The sequence below is a fragment of the Seriola dumerili genome, unplaced genomic scaffold (assembly GCF_002260705.1).
Source record: "Seriola dumerili isolate Sdu_G_001 unplaced genomic scaffold, Sdu_1.0 BDQW01000091.1, whole genome shotgun sequence".
Classification (NCBI taxonomy): domain Eukaryota; kingdom Metazoa; phylum Chordata; class Actinopteri; order Carangiformes; family Carangidae; genus Seriola; species Seriola dumerili.
This window is the reverse complement of record NW_019174346.1, coordinates 4126035-4146425: the sequence shown is the minus strand read 5'-3', so window position 1 is coordinate 4146425 and position 20391 is coordinate 4126035. Positions and strand designations below refer to the sequence as shown.

At 43.4% G+C, this 20391-nt stretch overlaps 1 protein-coding gene across 1 annotated transcript in view; it reads right to left on the bottom strand.

Annotated features, from left to right (window-relative positions):
- The window catches only part of med13 (mediator complex subunit 13), a 72838-nt gene that overhangs the window by 13615 nt on the left and 38832 nt on the right, over nucleotides 1-20391 (bottom strand). Inside the window, exons 4-15 of the mRNA XM_022745894.1 lie at nucleotides 19799-19944; nucleotides 13842-14042; nucleotides 13523-13717; nucleotides 13212-13374; nucleotides 12272-12382; nucleotides 9304-10059; nucleotides 7361-7577; nucleotides 3983-4013; nucleotides 3430-3551; nucleotides 3012-3102; nucleotides 1373-1584; nucleotides 428-603 (exon numbers count right to left, since the gene is read on the bottom strand). Of these exons, the coding sequence (XP_022601615.1) occupies nucleotides 428-603; nucleotides 1373-1584; nucleotides 3012-3102; nucleotides 3430-3551; nucleotides 3983-4013; nucleotides 7361-7577; nucleotides 9304-10059; nucleotides 12272-12382; nucleotides 13212-13374; nucleotides 13523-13717; nucleotides 13842-14042; nucleotides 19799-19944 (2421 nt within the window). The remainder of the gene's footprint in view (nucleotides 1-427; nucleotides 604-1372; nucleotides 1585-3011; nucleotides 3103-3429; nucleotides 3552-3982; nucleotides 4014-7360; nucleotides 7578-9303; nucleotides 10060-12271; nucleotides 12383-13211; nucleotides 13375-13522; nucleotides 13718-13841; nucleotides 14043-19798; nucleotides 19945-20391) is intronic.

Genomic DNA, 20391 nt, shown 5'->3' with positions numbered 1-20391 from the left:
GATATACTACAGACTCCAGGCTTCTATGAGCAGTGAGGTGGCATGGAGCCACAGTGGGGGCCCATCTCACCACTCCAGTGATAATCCTCATCTTCAACCAAGAAGGCATTTTACACTCATTTCCCTGCACCGCCTGGGGTAGCCATGCATGGGAAATTGAGCTGCCTGCTAAGGGGGTGTCCGGGGAAAGACCAGCGGGTGTGTGGACAGAAAGGGGGCAGAGTATGAGTGTATGCTTCCTTGCACACAAAGCCCAAACCAGCCAGCACAGCCTTGGCATATCTTCTGCAAATCAACATTAGAATGCCTCAGTAACCTTCTGCCCAGATCATCATAATAAATTATAATTCATGACGCAGGCGGGGAAAAAAAATGTGAATTGGTTCCACTGAACAGAGATAAAAATCAGACAGAAACACAGTCATACCTGTCCTTGTTGAGGAAGGTCATCTCCCGGCCCATGGTCCAGCTCGGTCGGTAGATGCAATCCTCTGGTACTTTGATAGGTGGGAGACACTGACTGGGCAACGTCTTTAGAGGAGCAAACATGGAGCAGCCTACGAACGCCTGGCACAGGTCTGGCTTGTACACGAATGAATAGTCCTACGTGATGGAAAGGATATATATAAGGCATAGTAAGATAGAAAAATGTCTGATGAAAAGATGAATCAACAGTAAGACACTGCTTCCCTCTATTCCCATAAACATGACACATCTGTGGCAGCTTCATCCGAGTAACTTTAAGTATCTTACTTATACACACACCGTGTCTAAACTGAACATTAGTTTCAGTTTAGACATGCAGCAGAAAATGAAATGTAATGCATGCAGTGGCATCATCTACTCATTAGGATATTTCAAAGTGCTGGTAATTTATAGTCAGTTAAAAGCAAGGCAGCTGTGAGCAATTCCTGTTGACATCAATCAATGGATTACTTTGAAAATGAAGAAAGCTTAAAAACTTAAAGATTCTCAGGCATGTTTTGCATTTGTAAGGAGCATTTTTTTCTCCGCAATGTCTTAGTGGACTAATGGTTGTTTATTTATGGTGGACAAAGGAGATTGTGATATCTTCAGAAAAGAAAGTAGAACTTCCACTGAATCTAAGTGTATAGGACTTCAAAACTAGTAGAGATTTAGTGTGTTGTTCATGGGCACTTCAGCTTGCTGACATGGGGAATAAATCTTGCGATTCCTAATCTGGAGGACCGTCTCTTGACAATGTGAGCTGAAAATCACCACGATAAAGAACATATATCCACCAACAATCACTCACTTTGACTTTTGACATCTGCCGGTTCTAGCAGTAAATTCCACCTGTTGGTTCAGTCACTGCAATAATACCTGACAGATGGACTAGGTCTTGACCCACCTTGATTTCAGATGGCTTGGGACTGCAGAAGCTCTCCTCCACCTCAATTTTGAAGTGGCCTCCCAGAGATGAGGTGCCATCCAGTGTGGTCATGCCTGGGTTGGGGTCCATGCTGCCATAGTCCTTGCTGCACATGTTCATGGGTGAGTAGCCCATGATGTGCTGCTCCAGTGAGGGAGGCGTGGGAAACATCTGGTGCAGGTCTGCTGAGCCTGGTGGGAGGTAGAAACACGGGGCTATCAGAATATGTAAGCTATCAGGGTTATAATGAGTTTGAATGAGGTATAATGAGTATAGGAGGAATGTCTATTCCAACGATGTCACCCGTATCATACAGCTTACACTGCTTAACATGCTGATGAGGAGATAGATTTAATTATACATTGTTTCCAGTATTTTAATTCCTCTGAATCTAGAACTTTAAGACACAAGCCAGTTCTTAAGATAACAACTATGTACACCATGTGGATGACTCAACAATGTGAGATGTGTAATTTTAAGCTGTTAGAAGTCTGTTGTTTGTTACTGCAGCTTGTCAGCATGCTCGCTGATGTATGTTTATGACAAGCAGCTGTTGTTATAGGCAGCTACCAGGCAAATACAAAACAGATGAATTCTTATTATACATGTTTAAAGTCAAAAAGACATCTCGCTCACGACTGATGAAATGTTTGCATAGTTTGTCACATGTTTGGCACTATTTTTTTCACTGTACATTACTTAGAATCTACAGAATCCAGCAGAGCTCTTTATGCAAAGTTGAAAGGTGGGTAAAAAGCAGTAGCGCCTTCTTTTTATACTGCTCTCGTTTACATTAGATAAGAATGACACGTTTCCTGGTGAGCAGGCTCTATGCAAAGATGTTCAGAGAAAATGAGGGGAATATCTGAGGTCTTCAACTCTGTTGCAATTTTAGTAATTGTAAGACATGTCCAGGGGGCTAACAAATACAATTCATGGTAAAAGAACAGAGTTTAGGACTGTGAATTATCTGTTCATAAAACAAAGGAAAATGGGACCTGGAACCAATTTACTTCACAGTAAAATATAGTGGCCTTAAATTCTCTTTAGTTCTACACCCTTAGCTCAAACCCAACAACACCATAGAAAATATGGATATAATAATGTTCAGAACAACAAATTAGGTGTAACTTTAAGTTACACTTTAACTTTAAGTTTAAGCTCTATGTGGTGTTAGCATAGAGAGCCTGCAGTATAGTAACAACGGAGACAACAAGTCAACAGCTACAGGATGACTGTCACTTATGAACCAAACACTGATGCACTGTGAAGTTAATTACAGCCATATTCTTCACCACTAGGTGGCAAAGCCAAGGGTGAGCATCGATGATGCTTAAGTAGTAAAAGCCTTAATTTTATTTAGTGGATTAAAGGATGTGATGCCATTTCACTTAGCTGAAAGTGTGAGCAGAGGGAATACTATGTTTAAAGCTGAAGTGGCTTCTGGCTAAATCTCAGTGCACCATTCTTAATTTTCAAGGGGCTCACAGGTGTGACCAATCTGATTCTAGATTAACACTTGAGACAAATCCACCCATATAGTTTAAAGAGAGAGGCACATCAGTGTTACGGGGGAAGAGAGAGCGACATCAGTAGAGACAGGTATAGAGATACATACTAATGCAGGAGACAGGGTCCAAAGTGGATGGCTTTGGTTCCTTGTTGCCAAATTTCTCATCAGTTCCATTCACCGGTCGCCTGGAACCAGGCTGTGGACAAAGAATTGTGGACAAGTATTTTAGCACCTGTCTATTTTAGCACCTCAAAGTGTCAGTTAATAAAACTGCTCTAAATTCATGCGTGTTACACCTGTGGGTCCTGTAAGTCAGTAAACACATGACATCTTCTTAAGAGTAATTGCAGTGGGTATTGAGAGTTCTCAGCTAATGTCATTGCTCTGGCACACGAATGCCAGGGTAGAGCGCACGTACGTACGCACGCACGCTCGCAAACACACACACGCACACAAACAGACACACACACACTTTGTGTGTAACGAAATACTGACAGCAGCGTGAGCCAAGATCTCTACTAACCGCCAGATCATCCTCGTCCGAGTTGAAGAGGTTGTCCAGGTCGTTGATGGACACCACCAGGTCGGTCTCGTGGATCAGGCTGGTGGAAGCCATGCGGTTGTGAGCAGCCGCCCGCTGAGCATCTGTACACACACATACATCACTAATGTTAACATGAAAATTTCAGGCGGCCAACTGTAAATGTCAACAAGCAGATTCTAGGTGCTTGAGAGGTCAACGAAAGGCAAGAATGTTGCTTTGAGCTACGATGGTTCACTCTCTATTCAATCAAGCCAGGATTTTCTTCTAAAATGAAATTATGAAACGAATGTGTTATGATAAATCTGTTATATGAGATTGAAATTTGAAATAACTAAAAATGAATGTAGTTTCTATTGACATACTGGAAGTTTTATTTAGTATGCTGCTTCCTCAGATCGGATGCAACGTGTACCCTTTGTCTGCACTGTCTAGATTTTCTGAAAGTGTAAGTACGATTATGTGTGTTTGTGTAACAGCAGCCAAGTCACAGAAAAAACCAAAGGCGTTGTTAGGAAGTAAAGAGACTCCTTACCATCTGAGGGACCTGTTCCTCCATCTTCACCCTGTGAGGATGAAGAAAGATGAGAAGGTCAGATGAAGGAACAAACAGCCACACGTACACATGCAACCAGAAAGATATATCACACTGAATATTTGACCAAACAATGTTCACAATGTAAAACCCAGACATAAACTGTTTATAAAAACAAAATCCTATGTTGATGAAGCCTTTCCAAGTTCTTAATGAGGGCTGTGTTAAGATGTGGGTGGGTGGAGCTCTTTAAGCTTGTAACCATGATTAAGAACTAGAGCTACATAAATAAACTTGACTAGGCCTGAGTTCGGATAAATCACAAACAGAATATGGACATACACAAACTTTCTCCAATCAATGCAAAACAAAACAAAACAAAACAAATAAATAAATAATAAAAATAGTATAATAAAAGAGAGAATTGGGCGGAAACATAACAACTGAAAAGGTAGCGTTTGCCTCTGCTGTGGCAAATGAGATTTCCAGTGTGGATCACAGTGAAATCATGATCCAAGGAATGGCCTCTTAGGCTCCCACCCAGACATCAATATCTGAGAGGGCTGGCCTTCTGTCTGTGTGTGTGTGTGTGTGTGTGTGTGTGTGTGTGTGTGTGTGTGTGTGGTTGTGTGTGTGTGTTCTTATGACGGGCTGTGTGTACACTGTGTGCTGAGCAGCTCTAGCTGGGGAACAGGAATGTTATGTCTTACCCATTGATTTTATTACACTCCAGGGCTTTTCTCTGAGTAACGTGGGCTTTAATCTGTCTCCCTTAAAGGACCAATGTACGGCAGAGCACAACATCCGCACAAAGGCCACAATCTATAGGTGGTAATGATGCCTTAACCCCTTATCAATAACCTGGCCTTGGCTGGGAAAGTGTTTAGGTGCAGAGTCTTTACATATTGCAAAAGTTTGTTCGACTCCAAGGCTGCCTACGTCACAACATCCCATCACCTCTTTCCCCCACCTCGCTTGCTTTGCTCATTTATCGGGGGCTTTTTCCATGCATGCATCTAATACTTAATTCAGAAGGCACTGATATAGGTGCACCACCTCTGTGCAACGGTATTGGTGATTAGATGCTTGTCCATTACAGCACACGTGTCACATGGCCAGTAGCAGAATGTCTCTCCAGCCTGAAGATTTTCACAGTCTGATGATTGGAGACGCTCACGTACGTTCCATATTAGGTCTATCACAGCCACCGGTGCTCTGTTTAACAGTCTAATGAGCCATAAATAACCAACATGTTTTAACAGCTTGTCAAGCTCCAAGTCCACTCCAAAAAAAGTTAAAACAGTTAAGACTAATTACTGGAATCTAAATCTTTAATCTTGATAGACAAATTAATCTATCAAGAGGAAATTCTCTCTTCCCTATTAGGCAGGTAGCAGGTTAAGTTTCTTGCAGCTACAAAGAATCACAAAGATTCTCCCACAAGCGTGTGGTAGATACACATTCAGCACATAAAGCAGACGGACAGTGGTAGGGCTCCATTGCACAGACTGCTCTTTGGGGACTCTTCACTCCTCTGAGGGCTGCCTTCACCCTTATATTCCAGCACAGACCGGAGGCGTGTAGCAGGGTCTTCAGCAGACAAGAGAGAGGGAAAATATTTGAGTGCGCTTTTTAAGCTTAATGGTTCAGTGAACCAGGTGTGTTGCTGTGGTTAAGACTCAGGGCTCCTTGAAGCCTGCTGCAAACACACAGACCTGGACACGTACACACAAACACACAGACATCGAATCTCCCTTTCCATGCTAGGGGCGATCCACAGCTAACAGGTGGCCCTTGTCTGGAAGTGGAGCCAACAACCCCAGAGGCACACACAGAGCAGAGGAATACAGTGAGAAGGGGAAGGAGGGAGAGGACAGATCAAATAGGAAAATATACTGTAACAACTAAAGGAAATTGGACAGGCTAACTATTTGGTGTTCCTCTGGGCTCAACTAACAATAGGGATTCATGGATGGCTTCCTGTTCATTTAAACTTGGGCAGTAAAAGCGGATGCATACAGAAAGCGGTCACACCGTTATTTTTAGTGCAGTATTGCTGAGGATGCTGATGGCCTATTTTCTAGCTTGCCTGCTCCATGATCTTAAAAATCAGCCCTCTTGTTCTGTTTTTACCTTGGGCAACTAGTGAGGGAGGCATGGATTAAGTGGTTGCTCTCTATGCTGCCTTTAAGAAAGCAGTCACACCACTAAGCATTTTTCAAACTGTCACTGCTCTTTTTGAATTACATTCAATGGGGTGTGGCTGCAAACTGGACTGAAAGCAGCCAACTTGGAAAAGGCACTGTGCGTGGCTCATTCTTCAGCAGAGCAGGGGACTTTATAAAGCTGATAAAAGTTCAGCGTGGACTATTTTTCATGTCAACTTATCACAATGAACTCCAGCCTTTTAGTATTTTCCTTCCATAAAGTTTGAGGACTTGTGAGAGACAGATTAAAAATAAAAAGAAAGGTCGACATTAAAGCAGCACAGCCTGACACATCCCAACTTTTAGTCCCTAGTGTGGGTTAAGCTCCAAAAACACTGGATCCTACAGTTCCCATAATGAAACTGGATAATATCTCCCATTAGACCCTTCCTGCCTCTTAAATGCATAGTACTTTCTAACTCCACACATCCAGTTTATATAACACAGGCTTTCTGTAGAAAAAAAAAAAAAAAAAAAACTTTAAAAAACTTATGCCAAGTATACCCTGATGACATGATCAGCCATACATGTCATTTAATATGATGATGTGAGGTTTTAACATAAGTCCTATATGGGTTTCATGCCTCACCTGTACATCCACGTCATAAAAAAACATATATACAATGTATTTGTAATGTTTTATTTGTGTGGATGAATAAATAAAACCAAACCAACTGGCAACAGAGCTGTATAAATGTCCCAACATAATACGAGATTATTGTCAATTAATTTTTATTATGATTACAATCAGATTAATCATTTACCAGGTGATTAATCTAAGATGCATCACAAATCTTAAATCTCTAGTGAGATTATCTGCCCTTAACTGGTGTATCTGAGTTTTCATTTCAACTGTAAAAATGACATTTTGTTAAGACCAGAGGAAAACATCTGACTGAAGTATGAACATTTAAAGTGTATAGGTGGAACAACCCATTTTCTATTTATATGTATACCATACCATTTGTTAATAATGCACATGCAGGACAAAAGATAACATTTTATCTGGCATCTATCTGATGCCCTTGGCTGTAGCAACAATGAGCAAAAAGTCAGAGGGTTCAGACCATTTCAACAAAAAGGTAAAATACATCTGTTAAACACTACAGGGCCTGGACAAATTGTATTCCAGCTAAGAAACATTCTCACTTCTCGACTTGGCTTGCCTTACCTTATGTTTCTTCCCTGGCTCGCGCTCCCCGCCTGCCTTATCCTTCTTGTTGGAGAATGTGAATTTGACGTCGCCTTCCTCGAAGGCGTAGGGGTCCACCTCCGGCTCGTGATCTCCGTCAGTTATGGCAGCAGATAAGTACTGGTTTCTCCTGGCTCGATACATCTGGACGCGTTCTTCGGACACCTTTAGTGGCCATTTCGATGTAGACATGACCCTGGGGAGAGAACAATGCTTTGGTGTGAGGATGGCGGTGGTCTGGGTTGGCGTTACATGACCATCAGAGATTTTTTAAAATTCACAAACAATACATACCACCTATTCATCCCTTTATTTTAATTAAGGGCCATTATACAGTAAGGATATAATAAGGAGTTGCATTTGAATTTTTGGAACATTTCCTAAACTGCTCTGTTTTGACCTGGTGCTGCCTGATATCATATGTCAGTGTTACTAGCATCGTTATCCGCAGTAACAGAAGTGGCAGCGAGCGACTGCAAACGACTCTGACAGCTGTCATGCAACAGAACTGATGCATCATGTTTGTTGTCAGACAATCACCTCTCTGGCAGATTTATGGAAACATGGTGACTGTAGCACTGACTGCTCAAACACTTACAGACAGACACATTTATCAACCGTTGCTGTGACATGGCTCATCAGAGTCTCTCATGGCCTACTTGTTCCTCATATGTAAAGACAGAACAGGGGAGGGAGGGAAAGAAGACGACTACAGGCTGCACGGCAGAAGAGGAGGGACTGACCCAACTTATGCGTTATCCCCTCCCCTTCACCGTCTCCTACGTTTCTCTGTACTTGTGTCCTCTCGTCATGCCTGTCCAGCTCTGATGTGAGGTGATGGTGTGCAGTGGCCTGGGCCAGAGATTAGCCGCCATTCAGAGCTGTGGCTGGGAGGATTACAGCTCACTAGAATAGTCCATACAAGTGGCTGGCCCCTTGGGATTGCATAACCTCGCTGATAATTCCCACTACAGCCACCCTACGTCCTGCTGGTCACCATGCCTGCCTTCACACTGGACAAGCCCCTTAACGCTGTCCTCCTGTGTTCCTCTTCCTGTCTACCAGCTTCCTCTCTCTCTCCAGTGCCTGCCACACTGAGAGCCAGCAGAAAGTATTTCTATCAGCTTCAACTCTACTACAATAGCAGAGGTTTATCTTTATCTAACCCCCTCCATTACTCTTCCTCTCCTAGCTCCGATGTGCGTGTTTGTGTGTAGGAATCAATGAGTAGTGCTGGCCCTGCACATTGGAGATGTATGATGTCAAAAGGGCACATAGCAAGAGATTAACATGCTGTGTGCAGCTAAGCACTATACCGAACATTCTGAAGCTGAGGGATGAGAGAGGTGGAGTGAGGTGAGGGATCAGAGAGAGAGAGAGAGAGAGAGAATGAGAAAGAGGGAGAAGGTGGGTTTTGTATCATTACTCTTTCAAAACAATTTTTTCTGGACTATTGAAAGTGCTCCAAAGCAGCCCAGGGCCACTCTGTAACAGGGGGAAAAGGTGGGAGGGCTTGGATGCCTAACAGCTTAGTCTACAAATGGCTGCAGCCTTTATGGCCTCGTGTGTGTGTATGTGTGTGTGTGTGTGTGTGTGTGTGTGTATGTGTGTGTGTGTGTGTGTGCATTCACACATATATATACTCAGAATTTTGGACTGCACTGTGTATATATACAGACGTGACAAATTAAAGGAAAAAAATCAACATAAAGTCTGTCAGTAAAATGTTGGGGCCAGAGCACTGTCTAACCAAAATATCCCATAGGTGTTCAACAGTGTTGAGATCTGGTGACTATAAAGGCCACAGTATATGATTCACATCATTTTCATATTCATCAAACCATTCAGTGACCCCTCATGTGTCACCTGTCTGTACAAAGAGAGCATCAAACAGTGATTATTAATTGACAGGTGTCACTCACTCTGTGACTGACACCAGGTTGTCCTGTGAAGCCGAGGCCTCGTCCCTTAGCTTGTCCCCTGGCAATAGCGGTGTGGCCAGCTCGGCTTCTTTCCTGCGGGGTAGGTTGAATAACCGCCATGGAGCGTGGGAGCTGTCTTCCTCCAGGTTGACTGCTGCACCCACATACACAGTGGGCTCAGGAGGCTCGGAGTAGACCGAGACTCCAGGATGCGGGTGGGGGTGATGGGAGTGGAAGTGCTGATTCAGACCCTCTGGTCCACCGAGCTCCTCGCCGCCACCCTTTACCCCGACCAGGCAGGGCTCTGGGGGCGGCTGGTAAAAGTGTTGGCTGTTGGGGGTTGAAGGGTTCTTCATGCCCTCGCCCGACTCCTCGCCGCGCTCGCAGGGGTGGGGGCTAAGTGGTGGGGGTTGGGGGGAGTTGGCCTGTTCTGATGGCCCAGCGTTGACCGCCCCACTGTGAAGCTGGGGGGCTTTTTGGATGGCAGACACATCCGCAGAGCGAATACTAGGGAATCTTCCTCCTTCCTGGCCCCTCATTGTCAACCTTTGACCTGCAGTTGTCTCTGTCTCTATTGTGGCCTCGTCGCTGGTCAGGCTTCGATGATGGAAGGGTGTCTGCGGTCTTTTCTGCTGCTTGTCACCTTTCTCTGGCTTCTCTCCTCCAGCTTTGTGCTTGGTAGGAGGCTGGGAGGGCTGGCCCGCTGACTGAGCTTGGCCCGGGGTGCTGCCTGTTCGCTGCTTCACTGATTTGTATCTGCAGGGGAGAAGACAAACGGGGAAATACAGTGAGGCCATGTTACACTAACACCACTGAACAAAATGGCAGCAGAGACAAAAATAATCTGTCAAAATATGATAGAGGATTTTTCATTTTCATGGTACACGGAGACCCTGTGCAGCTTATGTAAAATCTCCCTCAAATCAATAAGCAAGAAACACAAACAATTAAGTTTCATAAGTGTAAGACTGAAACACCCAAAAAATAAATGCTTTTGTTCATTTACAATTTCATTAATTAGTCATTCAAACTCATGAAATGAAAAAAAATGCATCTTCTAAAGAACCTATACATTTACTTTTTAAAGGTGATGAAGACGGTAACAAAATATAAGCCCTGCTGACTACCTGCTGACTACCGACAGCTTCGCTCGCCTTCTCCCTCTAAACTATGAAAATTCATTCATTTCCTACATCGATGTAGACATGCATCAGAGTCTCTCAGATCAGCATCATTGTTTCTTGAGCCTCTCCATTGTCAGTTCACCACTGAGCCAACTGTTGTGGTTACAAATTAGGGTGTTGTCGAGGAAACTGTGCCTCTTTAATGGCTGGGGAATACACGTGTCCTGACTATTCGATGTAAAGATAAGCAGACGCATGGAAAGCTTGCATCTACTAAACAAAGCTAATGGCCATTAAAACTGGCAACGCATAGAGCTTCCCATTTCTGTGTCGCCAAAGTGCTGGCTGGCTTCCAACAAATTAACACGCTCCAGCTGACTGGCCCAATCCACTTTGCTCTCATCTGCTGTCCAAGTCGGCTCTCCTCTCCCTAGGTGGAAAAAAATCCTGGTGCAAAGGATTCCCCTCATGGGATATGCCCAGACTCCTGAATATTCTTCCAATCAATCAATGAGTTCAGTTGGTTCAGACTCCCACTGAGGAGGCTGTCAAGCATCCACACATCTAGCTCTCTGACTGGACTTTGCAGCCTGCAGTGAGTGGCACAAGATCGTGTTTACATGTGATCTTTACTGCTTACATGCGAGTAAAGCAGCTGGTTGTAACTGTGGTTGGTCGAGACGGATGATGAGATGAAGACTGAAGGATAAAGGGGGACAGCTGATTTGCTGTTTAATTAAAGAATGGGGCTCCTAAGAATGTCATTAAACTAAGTGTGATAATGTGATGAAATAGACAATAAAAGTGAAAATGTGATAAAAAAAGAAAATACACGACTAAAATCCAATCTTTCATGAGGCTCAATTTACAAAAAAGACATACACTACTGCACACTATACAATCATGTATAAGCATGCAGAGCAAACACAAAGTATTATTATCAACATCAAGGTGTCAGACGACAAAATATATGCCTGTGATGAGTGTATTAGTGTATTCTGTGCGAGTGCTTGCATTACAATTCAGAGATGGTTCATGCTCACTGTAGCCTTTCCCGGTCTAGGTCCCTACTGACAATATGCATCAACTGTAACTGGGCCTATCTGTCCTAGTAGATAAAACAGGCACTTGGACGTCCCTCCATGATATGACTGAGGAACACGTACGCTCACAGTGCTAGCAGTTTGTCATCAGGAATGCCAATAGAAGTTTCACAAAAGTTCAGTTTTACCTCATTAATATGCACGTTTATGCAGCAAGGCACACTAAAATTTAATCAGATCGTCTACTCCCTATGGGGTACCCGTGAAGTTTCTACTATGCACTGTTCTTGATTTATGTTCGGAATTTGTCTACAGAATCACAGACGCCAGCATGAAAACATAATGTCCCACACACCACATCTAAGCACAAACATATCAACTCATTCCACATGTTCTGAGCTCATTTGTCAACATCAGGAGCATGCAACACACATGCTCTTTTTACCACCTCAGTATCCCTTAAGCGCTTTATCAGAGGTTAATCTATTCTTTCTCCTTCCAATTATTCCCATCAGTGTGGGAATAAATATGTCTGACTTACAGAAACACTCAGTCCAGCAGAGGTTTCAGCCCCGGCACAACTGTCACTTTCACAAAATAGTGATAAATTGAAAAATATGAGGAATAATATGCTTGTCAAAGTCTAGACATGGATATAACTTGCAGATATTTTGCTGACCATGGCCCGCTGTGCCTGTATTCAAAGCTCCGTAGACTGTTTAACCTCTTTGAGATGTCTTTGAGCGCACATACAGGAGTAATAGCTGCACATACTGTATATCCACATTGAAAGTGACAGACCTCGAACAGCTGCAGTATGACCTCTGTGAAGGCTCCACAAAATCCCAGGCTCCCACTTTCTCAGTCAGCTCCTCCTCACAGGTACCATTGGTTGCAGCTGAGAACTTTCGCCTGGGGAGGAAAACAACACTTTCAAACACAATTTCTCTCAGGGTGAATTTTGACCAGAGTCCAGCCACTTCCTCAGCTCTTTTTCATGCAGTGTTACTCATGTGAAGAAACCCATCCTCTTTTTTTGTATAATTTTTGAAACACTAATCCTCAAAAGTGTACTGCCTTGTCTCATGTTTCTTTGGTATATCATGGTGATTGGTAAAACCTTTGTGCTGAGGCCGATTTCATAGCCTTGCTTGGAGCAATAATATTTTGGCTGACAAGCCAACAGCTAAGTACAGCCGACATCCTATGCTTGGTCAAGGGGCAACAGATCCCGGGGTGCTCCCAATGTGTCAGATTCACTGATGTTGAATAAAACAAAAGACCAAGGGACAATACAGCAAGCCAACTCTTACTTTAATTACTTGTGATCATTATTTCCAACTGTGGTCTTTAAAGGATCTTTTTATGCTTTCTTCATGACTAATAAAACATAATGGAAAATGGTTTGACACAGGTGTCAGTGTTTCCCATAGAATTTGATTCTATTTGTGGTGGTGGAGAAGGGGGGTCGGCTCAGGCTCGACCTAATGTAGTGTTTTGTGAGAGTCCAGCTTTCATCGCGCACCCTGAATGACAGGCATAGAGAGAGAGAGAGAGAGAGTGAGTGAGAGAGAGTGAGTGAGTGAGTGAGAGAGAGAGAGCGAGAGAGAGAGAGAATTCTAGTCTGAGATTTGCAGTTGTTCTAGGAGAATTTAAAGTGATGAACCATATTCAGCTCCTCCAGGTAATGTCTGTCTCTGGGTTGCAGTGCATGTGTGAAAGCGACTAATAACAGACTTACTTGTTCTGGGCTCGGTTGATATTGCACTCTTGCCAGACGCGCTCCACCGCCTGACTGGCTAGCCGGCGAGGAATCTTGCCTCCATGGTGACTTGTTCTGTCCACGCTGAATACATCAGACGATGAAGGCATCTTAACCCACTTCTGGGCCGAGTGAGAGTCCACTGGAGAGGGAAGGAACATGGTTAACAGAACATCTGACAAAAAACGACCAACTTAATGATACAAATCATTTCCAGAGAAAGTCTTGACCTTAAGACCTAAGTGAAAGCTTTATTCTCTTGTGTTTTAAATTGACACTGTGTTTATCACCTGTCTGCGCCTCCTCAGGTGACGTGGGAGGGGTGAGGGTCACCAAAGAAATGGCGGGCTCTCGCTGGGAAGCAGGCACTTGGTGGCCACCCGAGTAGACGGCAGTGCAGTGGGAGGACCCCACAGGGGCCACAACAGGGATGTCTGACTGGGGCACCAGCACCAGGCAGGCTGGGTACACCATCCGCACACCACCTGTACACACACAGGCAGGATGAACAGGAACCAAACAGATTAAACCAAGGCATTCCACTGCACATTTTCATCACGTTATCTCATGGAGATAAAGCTTCATGATAAATATTTTTATAAAACTGACCGACGAGGACTTCCACGGAGGCCAGAGAGTCATCTTCCCAGTCCATGTCCTCCACCTTGTCCTCTGACACACCCTCCTTAGCGCTGGGGCCGATGGGATAGAACTGGTTCCATTCCTCGATCAGCTTCTGAGTGGGTGGGTCTGACATCTTGAACGACTGGCCGGTCAGTGTCCCGTTCAGGCCGAAAGGACTCAGGATCACTGGTGAGAGGGAGGGGAGAGGAGAGGAGAGGAAAACAATGTTAGTCAGCATGAGCATGTCTTCTACTCTGAACAGAGGAGCAGTGACAAGATCAAGCTTGTATCATTCTGACAACACAAATCTTCAACCCGTTTTCTTTCCTTCACCTCAGTCCACTTCCCTCCATTCCCTTCTGTATATCCTTATAACTTCCATGTTTTGTCGCAAGTTATTTTGGTTCTAGCTTTTCTTATTTATTATGTTTCAGTACATGTTTATCCATTTTCTACATCCTTACTCTTCCTCCTTTTAAAATCTTCTAATATTGGTTCCACAATTCTACTCAATTCCCATCCTCCTCCATTAGTATTCTCCTACTTCTTTATCCTTTCATTCCAGTTTTCCTTCTTTCCTTTCCTCTCGTCTCCCCAGACCTCCATTCCCACCCTTTACCTTTTTCCTTCCTTTTTTCCATCCTATCCCAACCCCTCCTCTCATACTCTTCCTCCTATCTTGCCGTTATTCCTTTCCATCATCTGTCCTTCCCTATGCCCTTCCCCTAGCCTTTGTCCTTCAATTCATACTTTTCGTCATTCCCTCTGCTCAACATCTCTATCTTCTTATTTTCACTCTTGCAATAATCTAATTCTACTTATCTGGAATCATCTTTCCCTTCTTACTTCTCCCATATGCTTTCTGTTCCCTTTCATTCTACCATCTCTGGCCGAATCAGCAGCATTCTGACCTTTCCAGAGCACCGCTGGACTCAGCTGGTCCCGGCTGAATCACCAAATACTTACAGAGCAATCCAGACGCCAATTATTGGCAAGCGGTGGCCTCTCAGAGCCCATAAACAGAGGCTTATAAAAAGGGCCACTCCTCGGCAAACACATTTGACTGCACAGACATATGGGAGTCACACAGTGAGCCAATCAGTCTGCTTATAGAACAGACCTACTTCCATCAGGGAATGCAAATACTACTATAAACTAACATGCATAATGCATACATATGAGCACAGAAACTATATGTATATCAACCTGACACACACACACACACATTCACACATATATATACACACATACACACACATGACAAGCTGACATGCAGGCTGTCAGCCTGTTATGCTTCCATTCTCTTTCTTTCTATCATACATTTGAATGTGTAGAGGGGGTAAAATTGGTTCTACGATCAGACTGGCTGGGTGGGTGGGTGTGTGAGTGAGCATTTGTTAATGTCCCTCTCTGCTCTGCTTTTCTAGTATGCCATTACTACAGTGGATGGCCTCTGTCTCCAAGTATTGATCCTGGGGCTGGACCATAGAACAGCTTCCAGGATGGGAAAATGGGGGGAGACAACAGAAAGAAAATGGTGGGAAAAGGAAGACGAGATGCATTAGCAGTGTTTCAGGAGAGAGGCCGCGGGGACTGTGGTGTTTTATGACAAAACACCCTGTAGGTGGTGACCTTCACCTTCCAAATCTTCCAACACGTAAAGTTATAATCCTTAAGATATAAAACAAAATCAAAGCAAATTCTTTGATTTGTTTTTATTAGTAGCACAGCTCACCGTTCCTCCGCAGGACTCAGATTGCCTACCTAAGGGATTCACAGGAAACAACCTGGTGCAGTTTCACTTCACTGATATCAGCCTGACTGTTTACTCTCTTCACACCGTGTCAGAGCTGTATTAAGTCACTGATAATACAAACCAAATATTTTTTACTGCTTCTGCTTGACATAAAAAGCATTTGACTGACAAAGCACTTTTACTGAGGCAGGCATAAGGAAACACAGCGCATTTGTCACCGCATACCGCACTGACCATATTAATCGAGCATTAACAGAACAAGCATTTTTTTTTCCATCGTGTTTGATTTTTGTGAAGGGAAAAATGGGACAGAGAGGAGCAGCTGCAGGTGACTGGCTGCACACCTCCACCTTATCTGCAAGGTGACCAACTTTACTGTGCACTGCTATTGTATTTCTGACAATGCAGCTGTTCAGGAGTGTTTTTCTGTAGGATTAAACCGCACCTACCGTTAACATGGTAACTACAGGTGTCACCAAATCAACCAGATTTGAAATCTTAAGAATTACACATTGAAACTAGACATTTTTGGAAATTACTGGATATTACTTTGGAAGAAAAATCTAATATATAGATCCAACACTTGTGGATATTTTAAGCATGTGGCTGGCAGGTGGTGGTGGAAGATAAGTAGCACAGTAGGGAAGTAGCACTGTTGAGCATTACCAGGCAAAGTTTGGCACCCAGAGAGATAATATTCTTAACTGTCAAAGCAACCTGAGTGGCATTCAAAACACTTTAATACTACAGCATTTTTGAAGCTAAAGCATTAAACATGTTGCTCGACACAAAGAGTCCTGAGTGCCCGTCGGCAAAACATTTCACCTTAACCTACAGAACATACTACGTCAGCAACAAAGGGAAGAACAAAAGGTTGTTTATGTTGCAGCACACAACAACATCCAGCTATGGCCTATCATATTAACCTTAATTAAATTTAACCCCAGTCCTTTTCCCTTTCATTTCTGCATTTCTTGCTGCATACACACTCCTAAGACCTAGGGCCAGTTGTGGAAGAGAGATCAAATTCAGCACAATTATGGAAATGGTTTACCGTTTTCCCCATCACCACCCCACCCCACCGCACCACCCCCTCCACTCCCTCCATCCCTTCTGCCTCCCTCTCTCTGCCTGTGAGTCTCTCTCCGACTCCCTGAAGACATGTCAAATGTGCTCAGATCAGTGTAATGGGCTGAGAGTTCATTACATTCACTCTGCGCCCTTTTATGAGGTCACATCCTGGAGAGGTCTGCCTGCCGGAGCGCTCTGCCGCACAGTAAACCAAGCTTGGCAGAGGTGGGGGTTGGGGAGGGGGGGCAGGAGAGAGATCGGCTGTGACGGTGAAAACACACACCTGTGCACAGACACACACTAAGTGCAGATCATAAAATACATACACATTCACTTACTTAAATCTATGTTCTCAACATGGGGTGCAGTCCCTCCGAACACGAACCACAACATTTTGTACGCAAGAAATTTAACTGAAGCAGTGACTTCTCATAACAGGCAAAGAGGAGGTTTGTGTGTCTGCATGGAACCTGATATTAACTACATGACTAGGACAATAGATCGGTATATAATCGTGTAAACACAGGCATTCATAGTATAGAATGAGCCATTAATAACTGTCTAGTAGTTGGTGACTGGAGAGGAGTATGATCATCCTTAATGACAAGCAAAACCCATCAATACCCTTTTAGGAATCCATACACCAATAATTGTATTTATATCAAAGCCGCTGGTCTTTAACTTGACGGGACATTATCACCTCCCTTCAGGAGAGCTGCAGAGAGAGTAAAGGGGTCGGCTTCACAGGAATTACTGTGGTGAAGGGAGGAAGTGATCACTGTTATTACTCCGGAGGAGGCGTATGGAGAGGGGAGGGTTGAATCACATCTATCTAAGGCCCTGTTCAGACCTGGCATTAACATGCGTCTTCAGTGATCTGATCACAAGTGGTCAGCTTTTAAGTCCATCAGTTCACACCTGGAATTTCACATCCGTCTCGAGTGACCACTTGTGATCGGATCACACTTCTCCACTTTATATGCAAACAAAACAGGTATGTGTTGTTCACTTTAACAAATGAGACAGACAGGTCCATTATCAATGTGCTTGTATGTAGGCGTGTGTGTGCGTGTGTGCATGTGCGTGTGAGTGAGAGAGTGGGAGCCTTTAAAATGTGTGTTTCCTCTCAAGTCAGAAGGAATGTTTGTTGATAAGTTAAAGAAAAGGTCCATTTACGTGACAGTCTACTCGAAAGGGAATGATCACTGGAGGTAGAGTACACTTGTCTAATGAGTGGTCCACGCCTCACTTTTGATACGAATACCAACTGATGTGTACTTATTTAGTTATACTTATTTGAAATGAGTTCAATCTAATAATGTTATTCAGAGAGCAAACTATTTCCCTCCTCAAACAAACTGAGTCAAAATGTGCATTACAGTCATTACATTAACATCTCTGTGGGAGAGGAGATGCAAGCTAACAATGGTTTTGGGATTACAGCGCGTGCGTCTTGGGGTGGGGTAATGAATTTAGAGCCAATGATGGAATATCATTAGGGCCACAGATTTTTATAACTGCGCTACACTGTAATTTAAAGTGACTACAGAGGCTTTTCTTTTAAACTGGCTGCAAGCCAATCTGTAATGAAAGACAGCCTGACAGAAGGATTGTATAGTATGCATTATCTTGGCAACAGCACCCATCACAGCACACACAACGCTTCCTCATATATTTCATTCAGATATTCCCACTCATACATCTATACTGAGCTTTTAGCATTTAATATTACAGGAAGATATGATATGAGAAAATACACTTTTGAAAGCATATTTCCTTTATTTACTCTAGCATACGCCACCTCACCTCCTTCGGCTGACAGGCTGTGTGCTTTGCCCAACTATGTAAAATTACTATGAGCTCAATGGCATCTTTGAATTCTGATGATTAACCTGTATTCCATATATTAACCTGTATTAAAGCCTTTTCTCAGACTAATCTTATGCAGGAACAAAAAAGGCCATGATGAATGTTTAGATTTTTTAGATGTGATCAGTCATGGTTATATGGGCTTCTGAAAGAAGTAATAGCTAGAGCACATCCACTTATAGAAAATTATCTTTCAATATCTGATTAGTACAGTTGTTTCTTTGGCTTTTCTTTCATAAATAGAACCAAAAAAAACATAAGCTCCTTTCGTCAGCCCAGTGATACATGGTGCAGTTGTTGGCTGACTATTTTTTCAACCCTTTTTTGTTACTGTCAACAGCAGATATTGGACCACATAATGATTCAATGATGCATTTTGAAGGGATAACTTATACAAGGCAACTTTTACAGCTTTGATCTCACTTTGCAAATTACATTTTAAGTTTTAAGCTGCTGCCATTAAAACTGTTGCCACAATTCTAGGTGAGACTTTGTCATTTCATTCAGTTTGGTGCACTTTCATTCATTACAAGGAACTGTTTTGCCAGAGGAAATAAACATTTTGCTCTTTACAATATAATGTATTTCCATTAAGCTGCAGGATATGAAGATTCTCCTCCGCTGACCGTACATCTCAGAAAAAAATAGCAAAAACAACAAGCTACCAGTCCCTTTGGTCTGGCCGCCTGAGCGCACAGGCATGTGTACAAACATGCAAATATTAGAGGGCTTGTGCTGGATTGTGTCAGCTGATTATGTCCTTTTGTTTTGGAATGAAGAATTCCAAGGCAGCCTTGAAGCAAAAAAAGTTAAAAGAGAAAACAAGAAGCAAAACACCAGAACTCATTTCTCCACACAAAATAAGGCTCAGTCTAATGGGCTGTTTGTTCATCTGTCACATGCAACATTTCAGATACCATTGCTCAATTTTGAACAAAACTTGCGGGTTATGATAAGTCGTCACCAGAACTGCGAGTGGAACTCCACTCAGGGGTCAAATCTAAGTGACACGTCACAAGATAATGCTGTTTATCCGTTTATCCAGCTCCTGAGCTACCGAACAAATTTTTAATGTACACCAGCACTGAACTGAACAGGTTACACATGGTGTATGTATTTTTAACTGGCCCAAACTGGGCTGCATAATTCAGGATGTAGTGTTTACTGTTGTTGTGTAACATGCTGGTTCCTCAGCAGGTCCGTACTGATACCAGTTCAAAGATGCCAAGTGTTTACGGAGACCCACCTTGGAAGGGGCTGGACGCCTGCTGAGCCAGAGTGAGGTGCTCCTCCGTCAGATGGTAGACGGGTTGGTGCTGGTTGATCTCCACACTGGTGCACACGTTGCTATCACCATGCAAGAAGAAGGTAAAGGCGCAGGATAGGTGCTCGCTGCGTGGAGGAAGAGAGGAAGAAAAGAGCAAGATGAGTCATTTGGGATCACACTACTTTAATATGCACCTTTGAAAAGAAGCACAGCTCGCAATGAATAACTCCAATAGAGTGTGAGGTGCAGAAGCGACTGCTGTGGGGGGAAAAAAAGGAAGCAAATCAGATAGTCTAGTTCATGTTCCTGTTCACAGAGAAAGAAAAGGAACAGCTGACAGGGAGAGGAGAGGCAGAGAGAGAAAATATGATTAGAAAAACCTGTGTCTTTTTTTGTCAAAGGCTACAGTGGAATCTCTTCTCTCACTCATATTCTGCGTCAACATGACAGAGGCTTGATAGGAAAGATGAAGCCAGAGATAGATACAAGGGAGTAAAAAGAAGAAGCTACTAATCTGTGCACCCTCTGGTCACACAAAGATGCTTTATTGGCCTGTCTGCTGCATCCCTCCA